The sequence below is a fragment of the Melospiza georgiana genome, chromosome 8 (genome assembly GCF_028018845.1).
Source record: "Melospiza georgiana isolate bMelGeo1 chromosome 8, bMelGeo1.pri, whole genome shotgun sequence".
In the NCBI taxonomy this organism is placed as follows: Eukaryota; Metazoa; Chordata; class Aves; order Passeriformes; family Passerellidae; genus Melospiza; species Melospiza georgiana.
Genome location: NC_080437.1, coordinates 18,399,491 through 18,416,882, shown reverse-complemented (window position 1 = coordinate 18,416,882; position 17,392 = coordinate 18,399,491). Strand labels below are relative to the sequence as shown.

General features: G+C 46.1%; 1 protein-coding gene across 4 annotated transcripts in view; it reads left to right on the top strand.

Moving 5' to 3' along the window:
- The first annotated feature begins 1,196 nt into the window (after positions 1 to 1,196).
- Positions 1,197 to 17,392, top strand: part of PAX2 (paired box 2) — an 82,787-nt gene continuing 66,591 nt past the window's right edge. For 2 of the 4 annotated variants that reach the window (XM_058028615.1, XM_058028614.1), the window contains exons 1-3: positions 1,257 to 1,299; positions 5,083 to 5,248; positions 6,565 to 6,762. In XM_058028615.1, coding sequence (XP_057884598.1) covers positions 1,257 to 1,299; positions 5,083 to 5,248; positions 6,565 to 6,762 — 407 coding nt within the window. Of the gene's footprint in view, positions 1,300 to 5,079; positions 5,249 to 6,564; positions 6,763 to 17,392 lie in introns of all 4 variants that reach the window. The other 2 variants (XM_058028616.1, XM_058028613.1) reach the window with 2 other exon arrangements.

Sequence of the window (17,392 nt, the reverse complement as noted above, 5' to 3'; positions counted from 1 at the left end):
GCTCTTTCGTTCTGCCTCGTTCTTTCTTTCTCTCTGTCTGGTTTCTATTTATATTTCTTTCTTTTCCTTCTTTATACATTCCTCTCTTTCTGTCTCTCTCCTTTTTCTTTTCCTCCTTCTCTCCCCCTCACCTCCTTTCTTTCTTTCTCCCACACTAAGCCGCACACCACGGAAGCCTTGATGTGTATCGAATCCCCCTCCTGTCCCGCTTTACACCGAGTAAGTCTCCGGTAAAAAAAAACGCGGAGCGTGAGAAGGGAGGTGAAACTAGCAAGGCGTGTGTGCTTGTGTTAAATAAGGGAGTTAAGGATCCTGGGCCGCAAGTGACAACAAAGCGGGGCTCCCGTCCGTTCCCGGGGCCGGGCAGGGGCGCCGCCGCCCCGCACACGCACGGCCCGGGGCGCTCCGGAGCGAGCGGCCGGGGCTCCCCCGCCGCCGGTCCCGCAGGCGAGGCCCCCCCCGCGCCGAGCGCCGCCGGCCCGGCCCTCCTCTCTCTCCTCTCCCCTCTCCTCTCCTCTCCTCTCCTGGCCGCGCTCGGCTCGGCGCGCTGGCGAATCAGAGAGTGTCGGAATCTATTGCCTTTGTCTGACAAGTCATCCATCTCCGGGGAGGCGGGCGGGGGGCTGAGGGCGCTGCGGCTTTTAGAGAGACACACACCGGGAGCGGAGGCTCCAGTCTCCGGCCCCGGCTTCTCGCAAGCACTTCCCACCTCGGGCGAAAGTCCGCCGGGCGCCGGATCCGCCGCCCGGCCGAGAGGAGGGGTCGCGCCCGCCCGCCGCTCGCCGCTTTCCCGGGGATTGCTACTCTGCTCTGAACTTAAATGAACTAGCCCCGGACCGCGGGAGGAGGAGGAGGGAGAGCCGCGTCCTCCTGCGCCTTCAGCCGCCTGGCCGCCGGCCGCACCTTGCTCCGGCACCCACTCCCCGCCGCCGGGGATGCTCTGAGCCCTCCCAGCCATGACACCCACCTGCCCCCCGGCGCCGCCAGTCCCTCGCTCCCACGGACTCTGCTGACTCCCCCAAGGCCGGCGCAGCCCTCCCGCCCCCCGGAAAGTACTTCGCTGCCCGCTCCGCCGGGCCGGGGGCCCAGCGCATCCCGCCGCTCCCCTCCTCTCCTCTCCTCGTGTGCTTTTTTGTTTTGTTTTGTTTTGTTTCTTTTTTTTTTTTTTCATTTTTTTTCTCCCCTAAGTCTTGAAGTTGAGTTTTAGAGGCGACACGGCGGCTTCAGCCGATTTCTTCCCCTTCCTTTGCCTCCCCATGGATATGCACTGCAAAGCAGACCCCTTCTCAGCAATGCACCGTGAGTACTGGAGCCCGGCTCCTTCCGCTGCTGTCCCTTTCTCATCCTTTCATTCCTCCTTCCCCAGCCATCCTTCCTCACCTGATCCTTCTCCAGGTCCACCTTTTCACCCTGGCCGATGCCGGGCTTAGAGAGGCGTTCAGGAGGCAGGACGGAGGCTGCCGGCCCGAGCAGCAGAGCAAGGACGCCGGGCAGCCCCGAGCCGAGGGGAGCAGAGCTCCGTGCCGGCAGCGGGGCGGGGGCCAGCACCCCCAGTCCGAGGGCAGGGGTCTGAGCGCTGCCGTGCCTGCGCTGCGTGCCCTGAGCGCGCCAGGGAAAGCCCCCTCCGAACCGGAGCTATGCTCTGCAAATACACTTTCCCCATCGCCCCTCAGACAACAAGAGTTTATTCTGACTCACTCGTGCCAGCCCCCGGGACGGGCCCTTTCCCTGTCCGTGCCCAGCCGGGCCGGGACTCCCCGCAACGCTCCGCGGCTTTAACCCCCCAGATTTCCCCGCGATGCGATGCTCTTTGCTTTGATTTTGGATTTCGGTGGCAGACAGGGAAGACGCCAGTTTCGAATTAATGGCGGGTTAGTCGGTGCCTGTTCTGTGAGTCGTTTTCGTTGGGCGAAAGGTTGGACTGCGGGAAAAAATAGGACAATTGTATGGCAGGGAGATGAAATGGCTCTGGAGGCTCCCAAGAAGTCACGATCCCTCCTAGTTTATTTACCAGATACCCGGTGTGAATTTTAAATACATTCCTGCTACAGAGGAAAGGGCATTCGTGCTACATTTTCAATTTTAAAAGCCTTTCTTAAGAAGGGGACGAAGGAACGTGAAAAGCCTCTTTTACCAGGGACTGTAACAAGGAATTTCCAGTGATTTTAATTAAACTGCAGGAGAGACAATAATTCCGAGATTTAAATTGAAGAAGAAAAAATACAAACAGAAAACCGAGATTGAGAGTATGTTGAGTCAGGAAATGAATAATTAAGAGTAATTTGTAACTTTTGACACCGAAACTTTTGAGGACACGCCCTGCCCGCTGCATAAAACACAAATTGAAAAGATAGAAAATGGAAATGCTCGAACTTTAAAAAAAAATCCCGATTTTGCCTTGAGAAGGAAGGTGCAGAAATACAAACCTAAGATTAAATCCCCAAACGCGGATGTAGGTAATTGCCTTTCTGTTTCCTAATAACTGATTTCCAGAATACATTGCTTAAAATGTGAGGTTTGATTTCCAAAGAGCTTTAACAGCAAACACCCTGTGCTTTAGACATTATTTTTAGTTTTCAGCGGTGCGATCTGTTTCCAGACGCGATGTCAGTAATTCCAGCTCCAGTACGATCCGAAACATGTCAGCAGACCAAAGAGGCATTTCCCTGTCGCTGATTTTTTAAAAACTCCAGGGAGATTCCCCACCAATTTTTGGCTTCCGATTAGGGGAAAAGAACACCAAATCTAAACAAAACAATAAGACCCCATCAACATTTGATTCGTTTCCTAAAGTGTATTTCTAGAGCTACAGACCTGGATATTATTAAGCAATTTAAAGAGATGCGGGCACAGGCTCTGACATACAGACAGCACACACGGTCGGTACCACAGCGGCACGACTGAGCCTGTGCACACACAGATGCCGGCATTCACATGCAGACAAATGCACGTAAATATCTGACTGCTCTGATAGAAAGAATCTTAGAAAACCACGGGGCAGAACAAAACAAACTCGTGTGAAAAATATCCGGACTGCAATAATTTGAATTATTAATTTTTAATCTTTTCGCATCTGTTGCCCTTTAATACTTTGTAATGCGAGTTATAATAGGTGCTTTGAATTATTTATCGTGGAGTTGCCGAAGAAATTGCTATCTTGTAACTTTAGAGGCAACATGTGCAGAAGGGGTTCTGAACAAATGGAGGAATAACACAACAATATATACCCGCGGGTTTTAGTGGAAGAAGATAAATATCCCCCGTCCCCTCTGAAACCCTAAATATGTTTTTAAAAAGACTAACAAAAGAATGCAAAACATAACCCCGGTTCAGCGGGAAACGACGGGGAAGCCAGCCGGCGCCCCGGCCGGTGGGGCTGGGAGGGGATGTGTGAAGGTGTTACTGAAGGGGTGGGGGAGATGGGAAAAACTCTATTTGTACGAAAGGACTTGGATCGATCGCAGGGCAATGAGAGTTTCCACTAAGTTCAGAGCCAATAAGTCAGTGTCAGAAGCAGGAGAGAAAAAAAACACAACGAAAATACAAACAGATCATTTTTCAGCAAACTGCAAAACGAACTAAGATCTCTTGGAGAGGAAAATACTGGAGGTTAGGGTTGTGTGAAAGGAAAGCTTTAATACAGAGTGCACTGCACAGCTATATCAGCTGGATATTCCACTGCTCAGGTAGCAGCGCCAGCAAAGCTGTGCCGCCTGCGAGCGGGCATCTCCCCGTGCCCTGGCAACGGCGAGCTGCTCTCGGCTCGAACGCACACGTCTGATTCACGACCAACTGTCTTATTGCGTCCCAAAAGGAGATATTTCCCTTAATCTCCGCCACTCCGTTTCTCGTGTCCACTCTTAGCAGGTGCATACTTATTTTTTTTTCCCCAAGTTATTTCTAGAAATGGAGAAAGACAGATAGGGGGGGAAAAAAAGCCATCCTAGCAGTGCTATCTGAGCGAGAGCAGGTTTTTGCCTGAAAAGGGGGGAACAGAACAAAACGGAGAATTTAAATTCTCCATGAATTAGATTTGTACGGTGAAAAAAAAAACCAAACAAACAAAAACCAAAAAACAAAAAACAAAAAACAAAAAAACAAAACAAAACATCAAACCCAAACCCGAAACAGTACGGGTCTGTTATTTTATTTTTTCTGGATTTTTTTTTCTGTAAACATCGAAACCTAATGAGAGAGAAAGTCTGCCTGTAAAGGAACACCAGCTGTGGGACTCAAAATATTTTTTTCTCTCTCTCCCTCCCTCGATTTTTTCCTTTTCTCTCTTTCTCTGTGAGTCCTTTCAACTCGCATCCCAAAATAACGGGATAGGACTGCTTGCATGGGAGACATGCCGCGGGGTGAGGGAGGGCGGAGTTCGCGAGGAACTGTAATTGACAACGTGATAGAAAATCCTGGAAAGAAAATGAGAGAAAAAGCCCAGGAGTAAAGAGAAAGGGGACTGCGGCAGAGTCCGCCCGGAGGTCGAGCTCTGGAGTTTGGGAGTGCATCTCTGCCCTGCTCTGTTTCCATGTTCGGCCCATCACAATGGCCGTGAGAATCCACCGCTCCGGCATCCCGATCGGGACCGCAGGACGAGAGCGGCTCGGGGAGGGAGGGTGGCGTGCGGGAAGGTGGAGAACAATCTTCCTCCGTCTCGGGAAAATTCATTCTGCCTTCCCTTTCCATCTTTGCATCATTCCTCCTCTCCTTCCTTTCTTTCTTTCTCTTTCTTTCTTTCTTTCTTTCTTTCTTTCTTTCTTTCTTTCTTTCTTTCTTTCTTTCTTTCTTTCTTTCTTTCTCTCTTTCTCTCTTTCTTTCTTTCGCTCTTTCTTTCGCTCTTTCTTTCGCTCTTTCTCTCATTTTCTCATTCTCCCTGTTTTTAGATCCTTTCTCTCCTTCTCCCTCTTTATCTTCTATCGCTTCCCCACGTCCTGTTCCCCACTCTCGACCCCCTGCCATCACCTCCATCCATTTGTAATGACTGGAGAATTTGCAGTGCGAGTGGTAAAGAATCCACGACTAACGGTGTGTTTCTGGTGTGCGTGGGTTGTTGTGTTTTTTTTATTTCTCTTTCCCCAGCAGGGCACGGGGGTGTGAACCAGCTCGGGGGGGTGTTTGTGAACGGCAGGCCCCTACCTGACGTGGTGAGACAAAGGATAGTGGAGCTGGCTCACCAGGGGGTGCGACCCTGTGACATTTCCAGGCAGCTGCGGGTCAGCCACGGTTGTGTCAGCAAGATCTTGGGCAGGTAAGGAAAGAGGCAGCTCCTTCCCCTCCCCTGAGACCGCAACGTTGCATCCCTTCCCCGCTCCAGTATGACCTTCCGCCCTTCCCGCGGCACCGGGCTCTCCCCGCCACGACCCCGAGCGGCCCCGGCACCTTCGCACAGTGGGAGCCCGCGGCCGAGCAGGGCCCCCTCCTCCAGCTGGCAAGGACGTGTTTCTCCCCCGCCTCCCCCCTTCCCTCACCGGCGGTGTTTGAAAACTCCTGGGAGGACAAAATAATTCGAGAAGAGTGGGTGGGAGGGCGGAAAAGAGAAGGGACGGGAGAAACAAAACGAAAGAACGACCAAAAATCCCCAATCCATCAGGAACAAAAAAAAAAAAAAAAAAAAAAAAAAAAAAAATCCTAACTCACAACAAGCCGTAAGCAGCCTTACCAAATACACGGGTAAATAAACAAACAACGGGGCAAACAAATAAATAAATAAAAGCCCGCGGTAACCGATCACCGCCAAATGAGGTGTGCAATATCCCCAGGGGCAGAGCCCGGGCCCGGGGCCGCCGCTCGGCTGCGGAGCGCTGTGACAGGCGGCAGTGCCCCAGCCGCCGTGCCTGGCGAGGGCCGGCACAGAAACGCTGCGGCCAGCGGAGCTCACGGACAGCGGGGCGCGGGCTGGCGCTGCCCGCTACCAGCACCCGCTTTAGAGGCACCCCGGGGCCGGGATAAACCCTTCTTCTGCATCCGCAGCCCGGCCAGCGCCCCGATTCGGAGCGGCCGGCCCGGAGATGCAGGCGGGGGAGTGCGAGCCCGCCACTGCCCGCTCCCCACGCCCCCTTCCCGGCCCGATCCCGCGTTCGGCGGCCTTAACCTCCGCACGGCTGCAGCGGCGAGAGGGTTTCTGTTTAATTTCCCGACCCCAGGGCCTAAAAGAAGTGTGTGCGCGTAAAGCGGGGGAAGAGGGAGGCAGCGCTCCTCGCTTCTAGCATACACACACACATACCAAAAAAAGAAAAAAAAAAATTTAAAAAAAAGGTGGGGGGAAAGAGAAAAAAATCAAACCCAAAAAAAAAAAAAAAAAAAAAAAAAAAAAAAAAAAAAAAAAAAAAAAAAAAAAGGAGAGCGAGCCCTAGAGAGACGAAGGGATTGCCTTAGCCCCAGGTCGTGCCGCCTGGCGCCTCGCGGAGCGGCGATATGCAGCGCCCGAGCGGCCACGGACCGAGGCCGCGCACCCGCGGGCCGAAACCGAGGTGGGGCATGGGGCAGGGGTCCGCGGGGCGCTCTGGGGGCCACTGGGGCTCTAGGTGCTCGAGGATGGCAGAGCACTGACCATCTTTTGTGCAGGTATTACGAGACGGGAAGCATCAAGCCCGGCGTGATCGGAGGCTCCAAACCCAAAGTGGCCACCCCCAAAGTAGTGGATAAAATCGCCGAGTACAAAAGACAAAACCCGACAATGTTCGCCTGGGAGATCCGGGACAGGTTATTGGCCGAGGGCATCTGCGACAACGACACGGTCCCCAGCGTCTCCTCCATAAACAGGTAAGAGCAACCCCGCAGCTCGCGGCCCAGTCGCATCTTTACGGCCCCATAAAACCCCTTCCAACTGCAGGGACGGCCTAATCCTTCCTCAGTCAGGGTAGATCCAGCCTTCTCCGGTCCCCTGTCCGCAGCGGGACCCGTGGGCATAGCCCGCCAGTCCCCGGCCCTGTCCAGCGGGCGCTCCCTGGCTTCGCCGTGACCTCCGAGCCCAGCTCCGGGCAGCGGGACGGAAAGCAGCGGGACGGAAAGCAGCGGGACGGAAAGCAGCTGCCCGTTCCCGCAGCAGCCGCCCCGAGCAGCGGGAGCGCGGATCCGGGCCGGGGCTCACGGCGGCAGGGCCGCACTTGTGCCCGCCGCCCGGGCCGGGGGCAGCCGGGGGCTGGGGAGCGCTGCTGCCAGAGCAGCTGGGCTCCCGCCGAGCAGCCCGGCACTGCCGCAACGTTTGGGCGCTCTTCAGGCTGGAGGGGTGACGGGCTGCGCAGCCGGGGTTTCCCGTGTATCTCGAACACCCCTACCGGGGTGCAGATGACCTCCAGCCCTGCCAGGGTACTAGAACTCTGAGCCGAAAGGCTGCCGTCATCTTCTGCCAAGCCGGGCTCAGAACCGCGAGCCGCTGGGCGCGGGAGGAAGGATTGCCTCGCACCCACTCCCCCGGCTCACTCCCCATCGATAGCCTGAGGGAACGGCTAAATTCGCCGGGCGGTTCTCTACCCGGCTGGGGAGCGCTGCTCTCCGCGGTCCCTGTGGCCCGACTCGGTCTGATCCCTGATCTTGCAGAAGGCTGGGCAGCAGCAGAATCGATTTCGCACTAGCAAACCATTTGCCCCCCTCCTCCTGCCTCATTTTCTCCCCCGGCTACTAGGGTGCAGATTTTGTTGATTTTGTTCTTGGAGGGACTCAGATTTGGTCTCAGGTTCGAGGTGACAAAAATAACTATATGACAGGCAAATAAAAATCAGGATCGATGCAGGAAAAAAGGAATAGATGTAATCAAGTACTGACAGACGTCAAAGCACTCAGACGGCTCACATGCCTGCGCGTTCAAACACAACGTACATCAGATCTTCACACTTTGGCAACACAACACTCTTGTGCACACAGTAAAAGTAATTACACCGTTTTAGTGTTATGTATGTACAGATATCCTGACTGTGCCCACAGAAATACAACCTCTAGAAACAGAGTAATGCAAAGATATTTGCAAAAGGTACATACATAGGCATGAAATACCTCACCAGCAGAGTAAAAATACATGAAATTTTGGATGCAATTCCAAATGTATGGGTCTTCCCAGCCAAATAAATATACACAGTGTATGTGTAAATAAGCATGCAGGCTTTTTAGTGTCTACATAGATAAAATGCACAAATCAGTATACTGGCCTTTTTGACATATAACAAATTTAGCCAGATTAAAAAAAACAAAACCAAAACCTGGTGTATTTATAGCAAGGGAAGCAAAAAATAAATAGCAAGGAAAGCACAGTGGTATTTTTTTGTCTTGCACTTTTCATGGCAGATTTATCAAAATATGTCTAATAACTCAGACTGTGTATTTCCAAATCTGGCATCCTATATAAATGGGTTTTAATATTTTGCAAATGATATGGAATTATCCCAAATCATCTTGAAAACAGCAGGTAGAATTAGCTAGTGGAATGTACCTTGGCTAAGAAAGATTCCCTCAGACACACTGTCTCTGTAATATACTGCTAGGCTACCCTAGGAAATTATCCCTGTGTGTGCCATCTGTATTAAAATGGTTATTAAGTTATGAACAGGGTAACATAATACTGATCGGCTAATTATACACCCTCCTAAAAAACCTCCAGGTCTCTGTTACTCTCTCGGTCAGGTATTGAAATAATAACAGTTTGACATTCAGACACCTTACAAAGGCAGCTGTGGAAGGACAGACAGCTATACCTGTAAGGAACTGAGCGGGTGGCAGGGAAGTCCAGAGGAATGGCCATAGGCTCTTTGGAGAAACAGCATGTACAGACCCAACGTATATTTATACTTGAGCTAGCTTAAGGGATCTCAGCATCCAAAAGTCACTGAAGTCTCAGTCTCACGCTAGCTGGACCCTGTGCCTCACGTCTGGGTTGTGTCGTCCCAGGCAGAAAGCTGAGCACCAGATTTGGCTCCCACCATGCTACCAGTCTACGGCGGGGTTTGGGGAGTTTTGTACCTCGGTTTCCCCACACTGGAAATGAAAACTAATTTTTCTCAGAAGGAGGTGGAAACAGATGCCAGTTAGATTGTGCTTATAAAATACTTTGAGGACAAGTGTTTTGTAGCTACTAAGTATTATTATACTAGAGAAGCTCAGCTGTCACCCAGCATGACAATGGTATTTGAGTGTGTAGTCCCCAAAGCTCAAGAGCATTTTAGCTTCATAAGATTGAGTTTTTCCCCATTCCTTTTAAAAATTCACACCAAACTTCCCACTGTTCACCTTTGTATGAAGCTCCTCAAAACTCACATCTGTGAGGAAGTGAGCCCATAACACAAGTCATAAAATTTGCAAGTCTGTCTTAGACAAGAACACGACAAGAACAGGGGAAAAATTGCAGTGAAATAGGAAATATTGAGTATATTAGCGCCCAATCCTAGTGCTGTGGAGAGTAGCGTGAGCTTCATCACTCCAGTGACTTTCATGACTCCAGCTCACAGAACTCACAAAACACAAAGAAGCTCACAATTTAAATATACATTTTTCTCTCCCTCATTGTAAAAATTCACATAGAGAATCTGGACAGTTTCTTTGTAATAGCAAATCCCTTACCTGCAGTAAATTGTCATCTCTCTGATCACCAATCACAAATTGGAGTTAATCTAACACTTAGTCTCTGAGCAGCTTCAGAGAGATGACAATTTTAAAACCTAGCCATCAATAAATATCTGTCTTCTTACTTCTGCAAAATGGGGCATTTCCAGTACAAAATCTGGTTTTACCCAATGTCTAGAACAGTTAGAACTACATCCAGGAGCGTTTGAGCATCTTAAGGCAAATTAGCAATGCATTTGTGGAAAAAGAAGTTACCTATATCCCTAGATAGACTGTGAATACTGTGCTTCAAAATGGAGATGTCCTTGTAGACAGAAAAAAATTACTTTTGGTTATTATAAGACTTTTTGAAAATTTATTAATTACCTTTTATTTTCTTTCTGAGAATTAGTCTAACATTAGTAAAGGTCTTTGGGTGAGAGACTACAGAACAACAGTTTCAATTCAGTTTTAAAATTCTCCCTTAAACACTTAAAATGTTTTTACGATTTTTTTAAAATTCTGTTTGCCTACATTGCCATGATCTGTCACTACTGCACTGAGACTAGTTGGGACAACATGTTATTTAGTTCTGAGTTATATCAAAAACTTTTTCATTCCAAACTCATGCAGACAAAGGGTAGATACAAGTTCTAGTGAAAAAAACATATCTTAACTACCCTGTAAAGATTCAGGAAAAAATACTAGAGTCTTCTGCTATACAGTAGATTTCTTTTAATTACGGGAAAAATCTAGGGAGTACATGAGTTCGTAAGCAAAGTGCACCAGAAATGACAGGACCGAGATCAGTTATCTCTGCGCTTTCCTGTTCTCTCTTCATACAATAAGCACTATGCAGCATATACTAATTGTGTATGTTTGGTATACACATAACATACATACAAACGTGTATATGTACATGTATATATGTAAACTCACACACATATACACAGTGCATGTAATTGAGAAGCAGGCAAATGACAGAAGTGTTAATTCTTTGGTATGCAATTAATGTTTTAAATTGCTTGAGCACCTTGCTTCTTGAGCACTCTGCCAGCCCAAACTTTCTCATCTATCATATGACTATAAACCAGTTCTCTTGGTCCTTTCAGGTTAGACTGTTTCAAGTGAATTTAGACACTGCTAAATTTAGATGCTCCTTGTGGCAGTCTCCTAAAAATGAACTTGGAGGCAGGTGCTAGTGAAAACTTTTCCTTTGTTTAGCAAATCATATAGTTCACCTAAGAACATAGGTTTCATGAGATGATAATCGTCCCAGAGAAATTAGACAGTGCATGTTAGTAGGAACAGGAGGGAGCACGTCACGGAACACTTTCACAGTACTGCAAGTTATGCAATTGTTGTTTAAGCACTATTTCCTGCTTCTCTTAAATTAATGAAATATCTTGGATTAATGAATGAGGTCCAGAAAGGCAAAGTAAAACAACCTCCCCCTGATTTTCACCTCTATCCCAGTTCTTGGATGGCCAGGTTCAGTACTGGGAACTCCCAGTTCGTTCTTAGTCAACGCATGTCAAAGGTAAAGCATTTCAGAGTTCAGTCAGTCTTCTGGATACACTTTGGACCCTGAGTTCCTGAGAACAGACCTAACTGATACCCCATGGCAGAGAACAGAGTTTAGTTCATGTATTATCGCAGTCAAACTGCTGGATGCTCTTTCGATCTTCTCTTAGGTATTGGGTACCAATTAATTTCTAGTGTTAAGCATATGGTTTAGGGAGATGTTTCCATTTTCACGATATAGCAATTGGCTAATGATGCCTAGTTAAAGTCTCCAGTAATGATGTGCTTTTAAAAATACATATGGAAAGACACATACATTGACTTGCGTTATAAGGACCAGTGAAACATACTTGTACATTGAAATATTATTGCACATATGGCCAATTTCAGCGGCTGCAGACCGGCCTGTAGTTTAGAGCAAAGAATGGCATATTCAAAGATCAGATTGCTCTTACCAATTCTGACATTATTTTTCTGACTGATCTTAGGCAGGTCACACGGACTCCTTAGAAGGCTGTTTTGCCATCTGTAAAACAAAAATAACAGCTTTTAGTTACTTTTGTAAGACTCAGTATGATCTTGCACTAAAACTTTCCATTGAATAGAGTACATAACGATAAAAAGTTCAAAACTAGACCTAGGTTGTTTTACATCAGCTGAGGCTTTAGCTCATGCAATTGAGGTAAATGTAACATTTCAAGACAATTATCTGCCAAGAAGCAGGCACATTAGGGCAGGAGCTGTGTTGTATGAAGAAATCAGTATTACGCAAACAGAGCTTTCTGAGCCACCCTCGCTAGCCAGCAGCACTTGAGAAATCCCCAAAGGACATCCCACCAAAGTCACTGTGAATCTCCTTGTTTTTCCTTCTCCCTGAACAAATCTGGAATTCTTGGAAGACAGGTATTGAGTCTAGGGAGAAGCTGTAAGAGTACAGAGCATCTCCAATGGCAGCTTGTTCATAGTGATCAAAAGTAGTGACAAATGCATTGTCTGCAGTGAGCTTGGGGTGAACTGTCTGAGTTTTAACCTGCAAGCATGTGTGTGTGTGTGCGTGTCACACAAACCTATCACCACTGCTGGTATTTAGTAGGCACAAGTCAGTTTTCTCAATATAGCCACCAAATATTTGATTGTCAGATACACTGGGTTTGCCTCTGTCTGACATTGTTTTGGTGCAAGGCAGGGGTGAAGAAAACTTGTCCAACAGTACTCAATGGAGATTACCAGGACTTGTAAACTGGCATTCCTAGCGCGCAGGGAAGAAACTTGGGATTCTAGCAGGAATCCTCTCTCCCAGCTGATGCTGAGTTTAAGGTTCCTATGTGGTTTCCTGCATCAGGGCACACTCTCAAGGTAGAAGATTTCTCCTAGCCAGTTGCTTTCAGCGGAGCAAAGAATGTAATCGGGTCACACAGGGCTTCATTACAGGGAATATACTCCTTTAAATTCAGACTCTTTTCCATCAGACACAAACCTGGTATTATCTTCTTTTTATCATTGCAAATAAAGGACAGGCTCATAAAGCAGAGGTTACAAACAATGTTACTGCAGCTGAAAGAGTAAATGAATGCTCACATCATTTCTCTTTGTCTTATTCATCGTATCTGGCCATTGGAAGGTTGTATGGGGGGAAGTACAATAAGCTAGCTGCATTTTTTCTAATTTTCATATTGCAGAGATATTAGCTCAACAGAGCCAGTCAGCAAGTAGAATTGGTTGTGCCTGGGAAGTTTTGGACTCCCTGTTCTCTGAACCTTGAAGTTCAGAACCGTATCGGCCCCTTTATCACCTAAAAATCCCAGCCCTTCCTTTTTCTATAGATGTACAAAAAGCTTGATTTTTTGCTGGAAGTCAAATATTTTCAAGCTTTTGCAACTACTGAATTATTGCTGCATTCTGCCATAGAGGTAGCTGCAGTTCTGTGCTGGGTGAGTGAGTCTTATGGAGCTAAACCTCACTTACCAGAATCAGTATTATGTGGAAAAAACTCATTTGACTTTGAGAGAAAAGAGGAGAAAATATAAGTGGCTTGGCCAAGAAATGATGAAGGGGTGAGAACAATATAGTGATCTGAAGGGCACAGTCCTTCCAACAGGAAAGGAATTATTCACATTTAAACAAAGCACTATAGGCAGGAATGAAGGGAGGCAAATAAGAAAGGAAACATTTAAATGGTAGCAGAAGGTATCCTCTGATAGGGAGGTCCATTAAAATGTGGAATTGCATCCCATAGGAATTCCTGATTTCTTGGAATATATAAAAGTAGGTGGCATTAATAACAAGCAAATATACAATAAGAAATAATCTTGTGTTGGCTAAAGAGACAGATAATGGTCTAGCAGGCCAGCTGGACCTTTTATGATATGACATGACACATACAAAACAAAGTCGTGTTTTCAGACATATATCAAATATCAGAAGACTCCCATCTCTAATCCCAAAGCATGTTCAAACAAAAGATTTTCATTTTACTTGAATAACAGTATACGACTTCAAAACAGTTGAACAAGACTGATCTTCACTTAGATTCTATTGTCCTTAATTAAGGCATAGTGAAAATCAAATGGAATTCAAGCTCTCCACTGAAAATCAGCAAAATATTTATACATCACACTTTTGCTGTTGGTCTCTGTAAATGGAAAGCCAAAAACTTCTAAAAGCATTTGCCATTGGTCTGACATCCACATACTCACTGGGGGTTTAGGAAATCTCATCTGTGTGTAGATGGCTCCAACAATGATTACTAGTCATGAAAGCATCAAAAAGGTTTGAGTTCTTCTCCCAAATGATTATTTTTTAAACTGAGACTAACAGGAATGAGGATTTCTTTCCACTCTGATTCAAATTAACCTATTGGAGCCTACAGCTGCATTGCCATATTTATCAGTCCCAACTGTTTAAAAATGCCAAGGTAGAGCCTAAACTGTGTAATTGGCATAAGAATCATGAGCACTTGTAATACAATGTAGGTTTGTATTCACTTGTTTTCTCTTTCCTACTCTAAATTTTAAAGGGGATTTGGATATCTGACTCCTATTAAACATCTTTAAAAACATCTTAACAATGCAGTCCTTTGAGTCCTCTGAAAGCTGACAGGTCCCTTTTCAAGCCCCCACAAGCACTGGCAACATACTTCATTAAATGAGAACTGAAATTCTCATGCTACCACTTGACTAGAGGAGATGGAAAACCCCAAAAAACAAGGTTCGGCTTGTGATGAAATACTAAACACTATGATATTCAGCACTAGCCTCCAATTTTCTCTATTGCCAGTAACTGAGGGCTGATTTTGCAGCACTTACATGGCTATCTACCCAGCTGAAAATGACAAATCTAATCACTTGCTTTCCAAATTCCTCAGGGTGCACTTACAAATATTCATTTCCAATCAATTTACACCTGCTAATATTTCTCAATGCCTACATGTGATCACAGAGTCAGAAGAAATGCCTGTGCTTACTATTTCTATTGCAATAGCATAAAGAGGCTCTGTGCATAGATCACAAACCATTGTCCAAAACAGGCACAGCATAAATAGAAATTTCTTTCAAGAGGCACTTTTAGAAAATCAGCATATACACATGTTGTGGTTTATACCAGCCCCTTAGCTTCTACTAGGCTCATAATTCAGACAGTCCTCAAGGTTTCAGGGGTCCTGAAACATCTTTGTCTGTCATAGGAAATGAGACATGTGGGAAGGGCTCACTCATCAAGCCCAAGTCTAGGTAAAAAGCAGAGCAAAACTGAAGAGTCCTTTTCTATGGGCTCATATTTGACAAGACGGAGACTGCACACCAGCCAGGCTGAAAGAGCCTCCCCCGTTTTCCATGATAAGTAGGCATATAAATAAATAAATAAATGGCATCCTAACTGCACTGAGAACTCAATAAAACAATCACATCAAATATGAGGAGGTATAAATCTCATGTCTGCACAGGTAACCCACTCAATTGCTTTTATTATGGCTCAGCCTGACTCCATTTATTACCATCTGTGGCCTGGGTGAAGGATGTTTGCATGGAGGGTGGTCTCCTGGTGAAATCCTATCCCTGGAGCAGTGACAATCAGCCCATACAGAGGTGGATTTTGGTGGGGAGACCAAAGGCAGATCCATCTGTCTGCATGAAAACTAATCAATAACCCTGTAACTAGACCCCTTGTCACTGGGAAATGGACAACACAATAGTTCAATCCTGGAGCCATTGGAGAGGAATAGCTGTGGTTGAGGTATGAAGAATGACAGGATATATGCATGAAATGTTTGAGACATGGAGAGAATAAGTCTGTCCATACTGACATTGAGGAGGAGTGAAGATAAGGAGGAGTGTACAGGGTACATTAGTATATAGTAGGCAGATTTGAAAGGTTAATGTGTTCAGAGGTGGGTATAAGGAACAAAAAAGCCAAATTATACTGCATTTTTTGTACAGGACATTTATACAGGGACTGTAAGTGCAAGGCAGATAGGCACCTTTGGGAAAACGTGGCTCTTGGTTGGATACTACATATTGGTATATGGTAGAGGGCACGTGTCTCTGAGCAGGCACGTAGATGGTGACACAAAATGCTGCTCTGCAAAAGGAAGCATATTCAGGAGTTCAGTGCAGTCAGGGAAGGATATTCCTTTGTCCTTTGTCCGGCTTGGGATTTATGTGTGTACTAGTTTTGACAGAGAGGAGGAAGAGTGATGTGCCAAAGCCCGAGCTAACAGACTGTGAGTACCCAGATAGACTTCCCAGAAAATGCTATATATGAAACATTTACCCAAACCTCACTGTTAATTCAGGAAGGGAGATTCTGGTGGCTTGACCCTGCCTCTATGAAAAATAGAAATAGGACATTTCTTGCTTTCATCATCCCTTAGCTCTGCAGTTCCTGTAGCATTTCTAAAACCTGCACAGCATACTGTTCCCCAGACTTCTAGCAATTCCCTAACACATGCACACATACACAGGTAGGATGGAGCTTGCCTCTAAGAATTATTCACTCCTGGGAAAAAAATTACAGTTCTCATGTTTAGCTCCATTTTCAACAGATCCTCCACCTTTCAAGGTAAGAATTCTTCCCTCTCTTATGGTTCCAAGGCATAAGGGTTAAATAGCCATCTCGGTTTGGAAGACAAATTGCTTCAAGATTAGTGATCAGCTCTGCTCAAAATGCCCATCACTGTATTTCATTTGAGAAGGGTGGTACCCATGTTTTGCAACCAGACTCATGTCTGCTTGCTAATTTACACAAGGAAAAGCAGAGACTGCAACCAGACAACAAAGTCACAAAAGAAACCCTCATGTATCTGTCAGACAGGATGCCCCGTACCACCTCTAGTTCCAGGGTAGCTCGCATAGTTCTGGCAACAAAAAGAGCACTCATTTCATTGGTCAGGAAGGAATAATATCACAGCCCTTTTATTCCCAAAATCAATCCTCATTTGTTTCAAGCTGGGCGAAAATACAACAGCAGCATCATTATCCCACTGCTCACTTTCAAGCTCTCACTTTAAAATTTCACTAGATTCTTTGAGCACTAAGATTTGGACTCTTCTTAAAGGGATTACTGCCTTTCAATATACCCAAGTTTCTCTAAAAATACTTTTAAGAACAAGTTTTGGTCATCAGCCTCTACAAAGAAAGACCATAGCCTGATGTAGCTAGGTAATAGTGCCTGCTGTTAATATTTGCCTAAATTTTGGCCACTTCTTGGTTGTTTAACTTCAGACTTTTGAACTTGAAAAATTAAAAATTTATACATAAATTACACATACACAAAAATATATATAAATTTACAAAATCAATATGAATGGAGGGGATGTATAAAAGAAAAGAAAAGGGAGGAATAACATTTCTGAAGAAAAGGATGTAATGTTTGCAATCCGAGTGCATGGGGAAGTGTATTTCAGGGATACACTATGTACAAACACGCCAAGGCAGTGCCAGCAGAGGCAGAGTGGAAAATGTGCAATGTCCCAATTTCCCTTTCTCTATGGAACAAAAGAAAATTTAGAGTTTAAAAGAGACAGTATTTGTAGTGCTGATTTTGGCAGATGAGCCACAACATGAAGTTTCCAAAATAGGAAGAGAACACAGTTGGGTGGGGTTGGATAAGGAAAGAGCAAGAGATAAGGATGGAGGGAAAGGCTGAAGCAGATTTGAATTGTATACTGTCAAAATGAGACCTGCTGCAGCTTCCCAGCAGGCAGTTTGGGCCACTGTGCCAAAGAAGATGCCGAGTCATTCAGTATTAACATCCAGCTTCCTTATGTGGCTTTAACAATTTCAGGCTACACATGAACCTGAGTTTAGGGTCTGTGAGTATGAAGGCAGACAGGATGGGGACA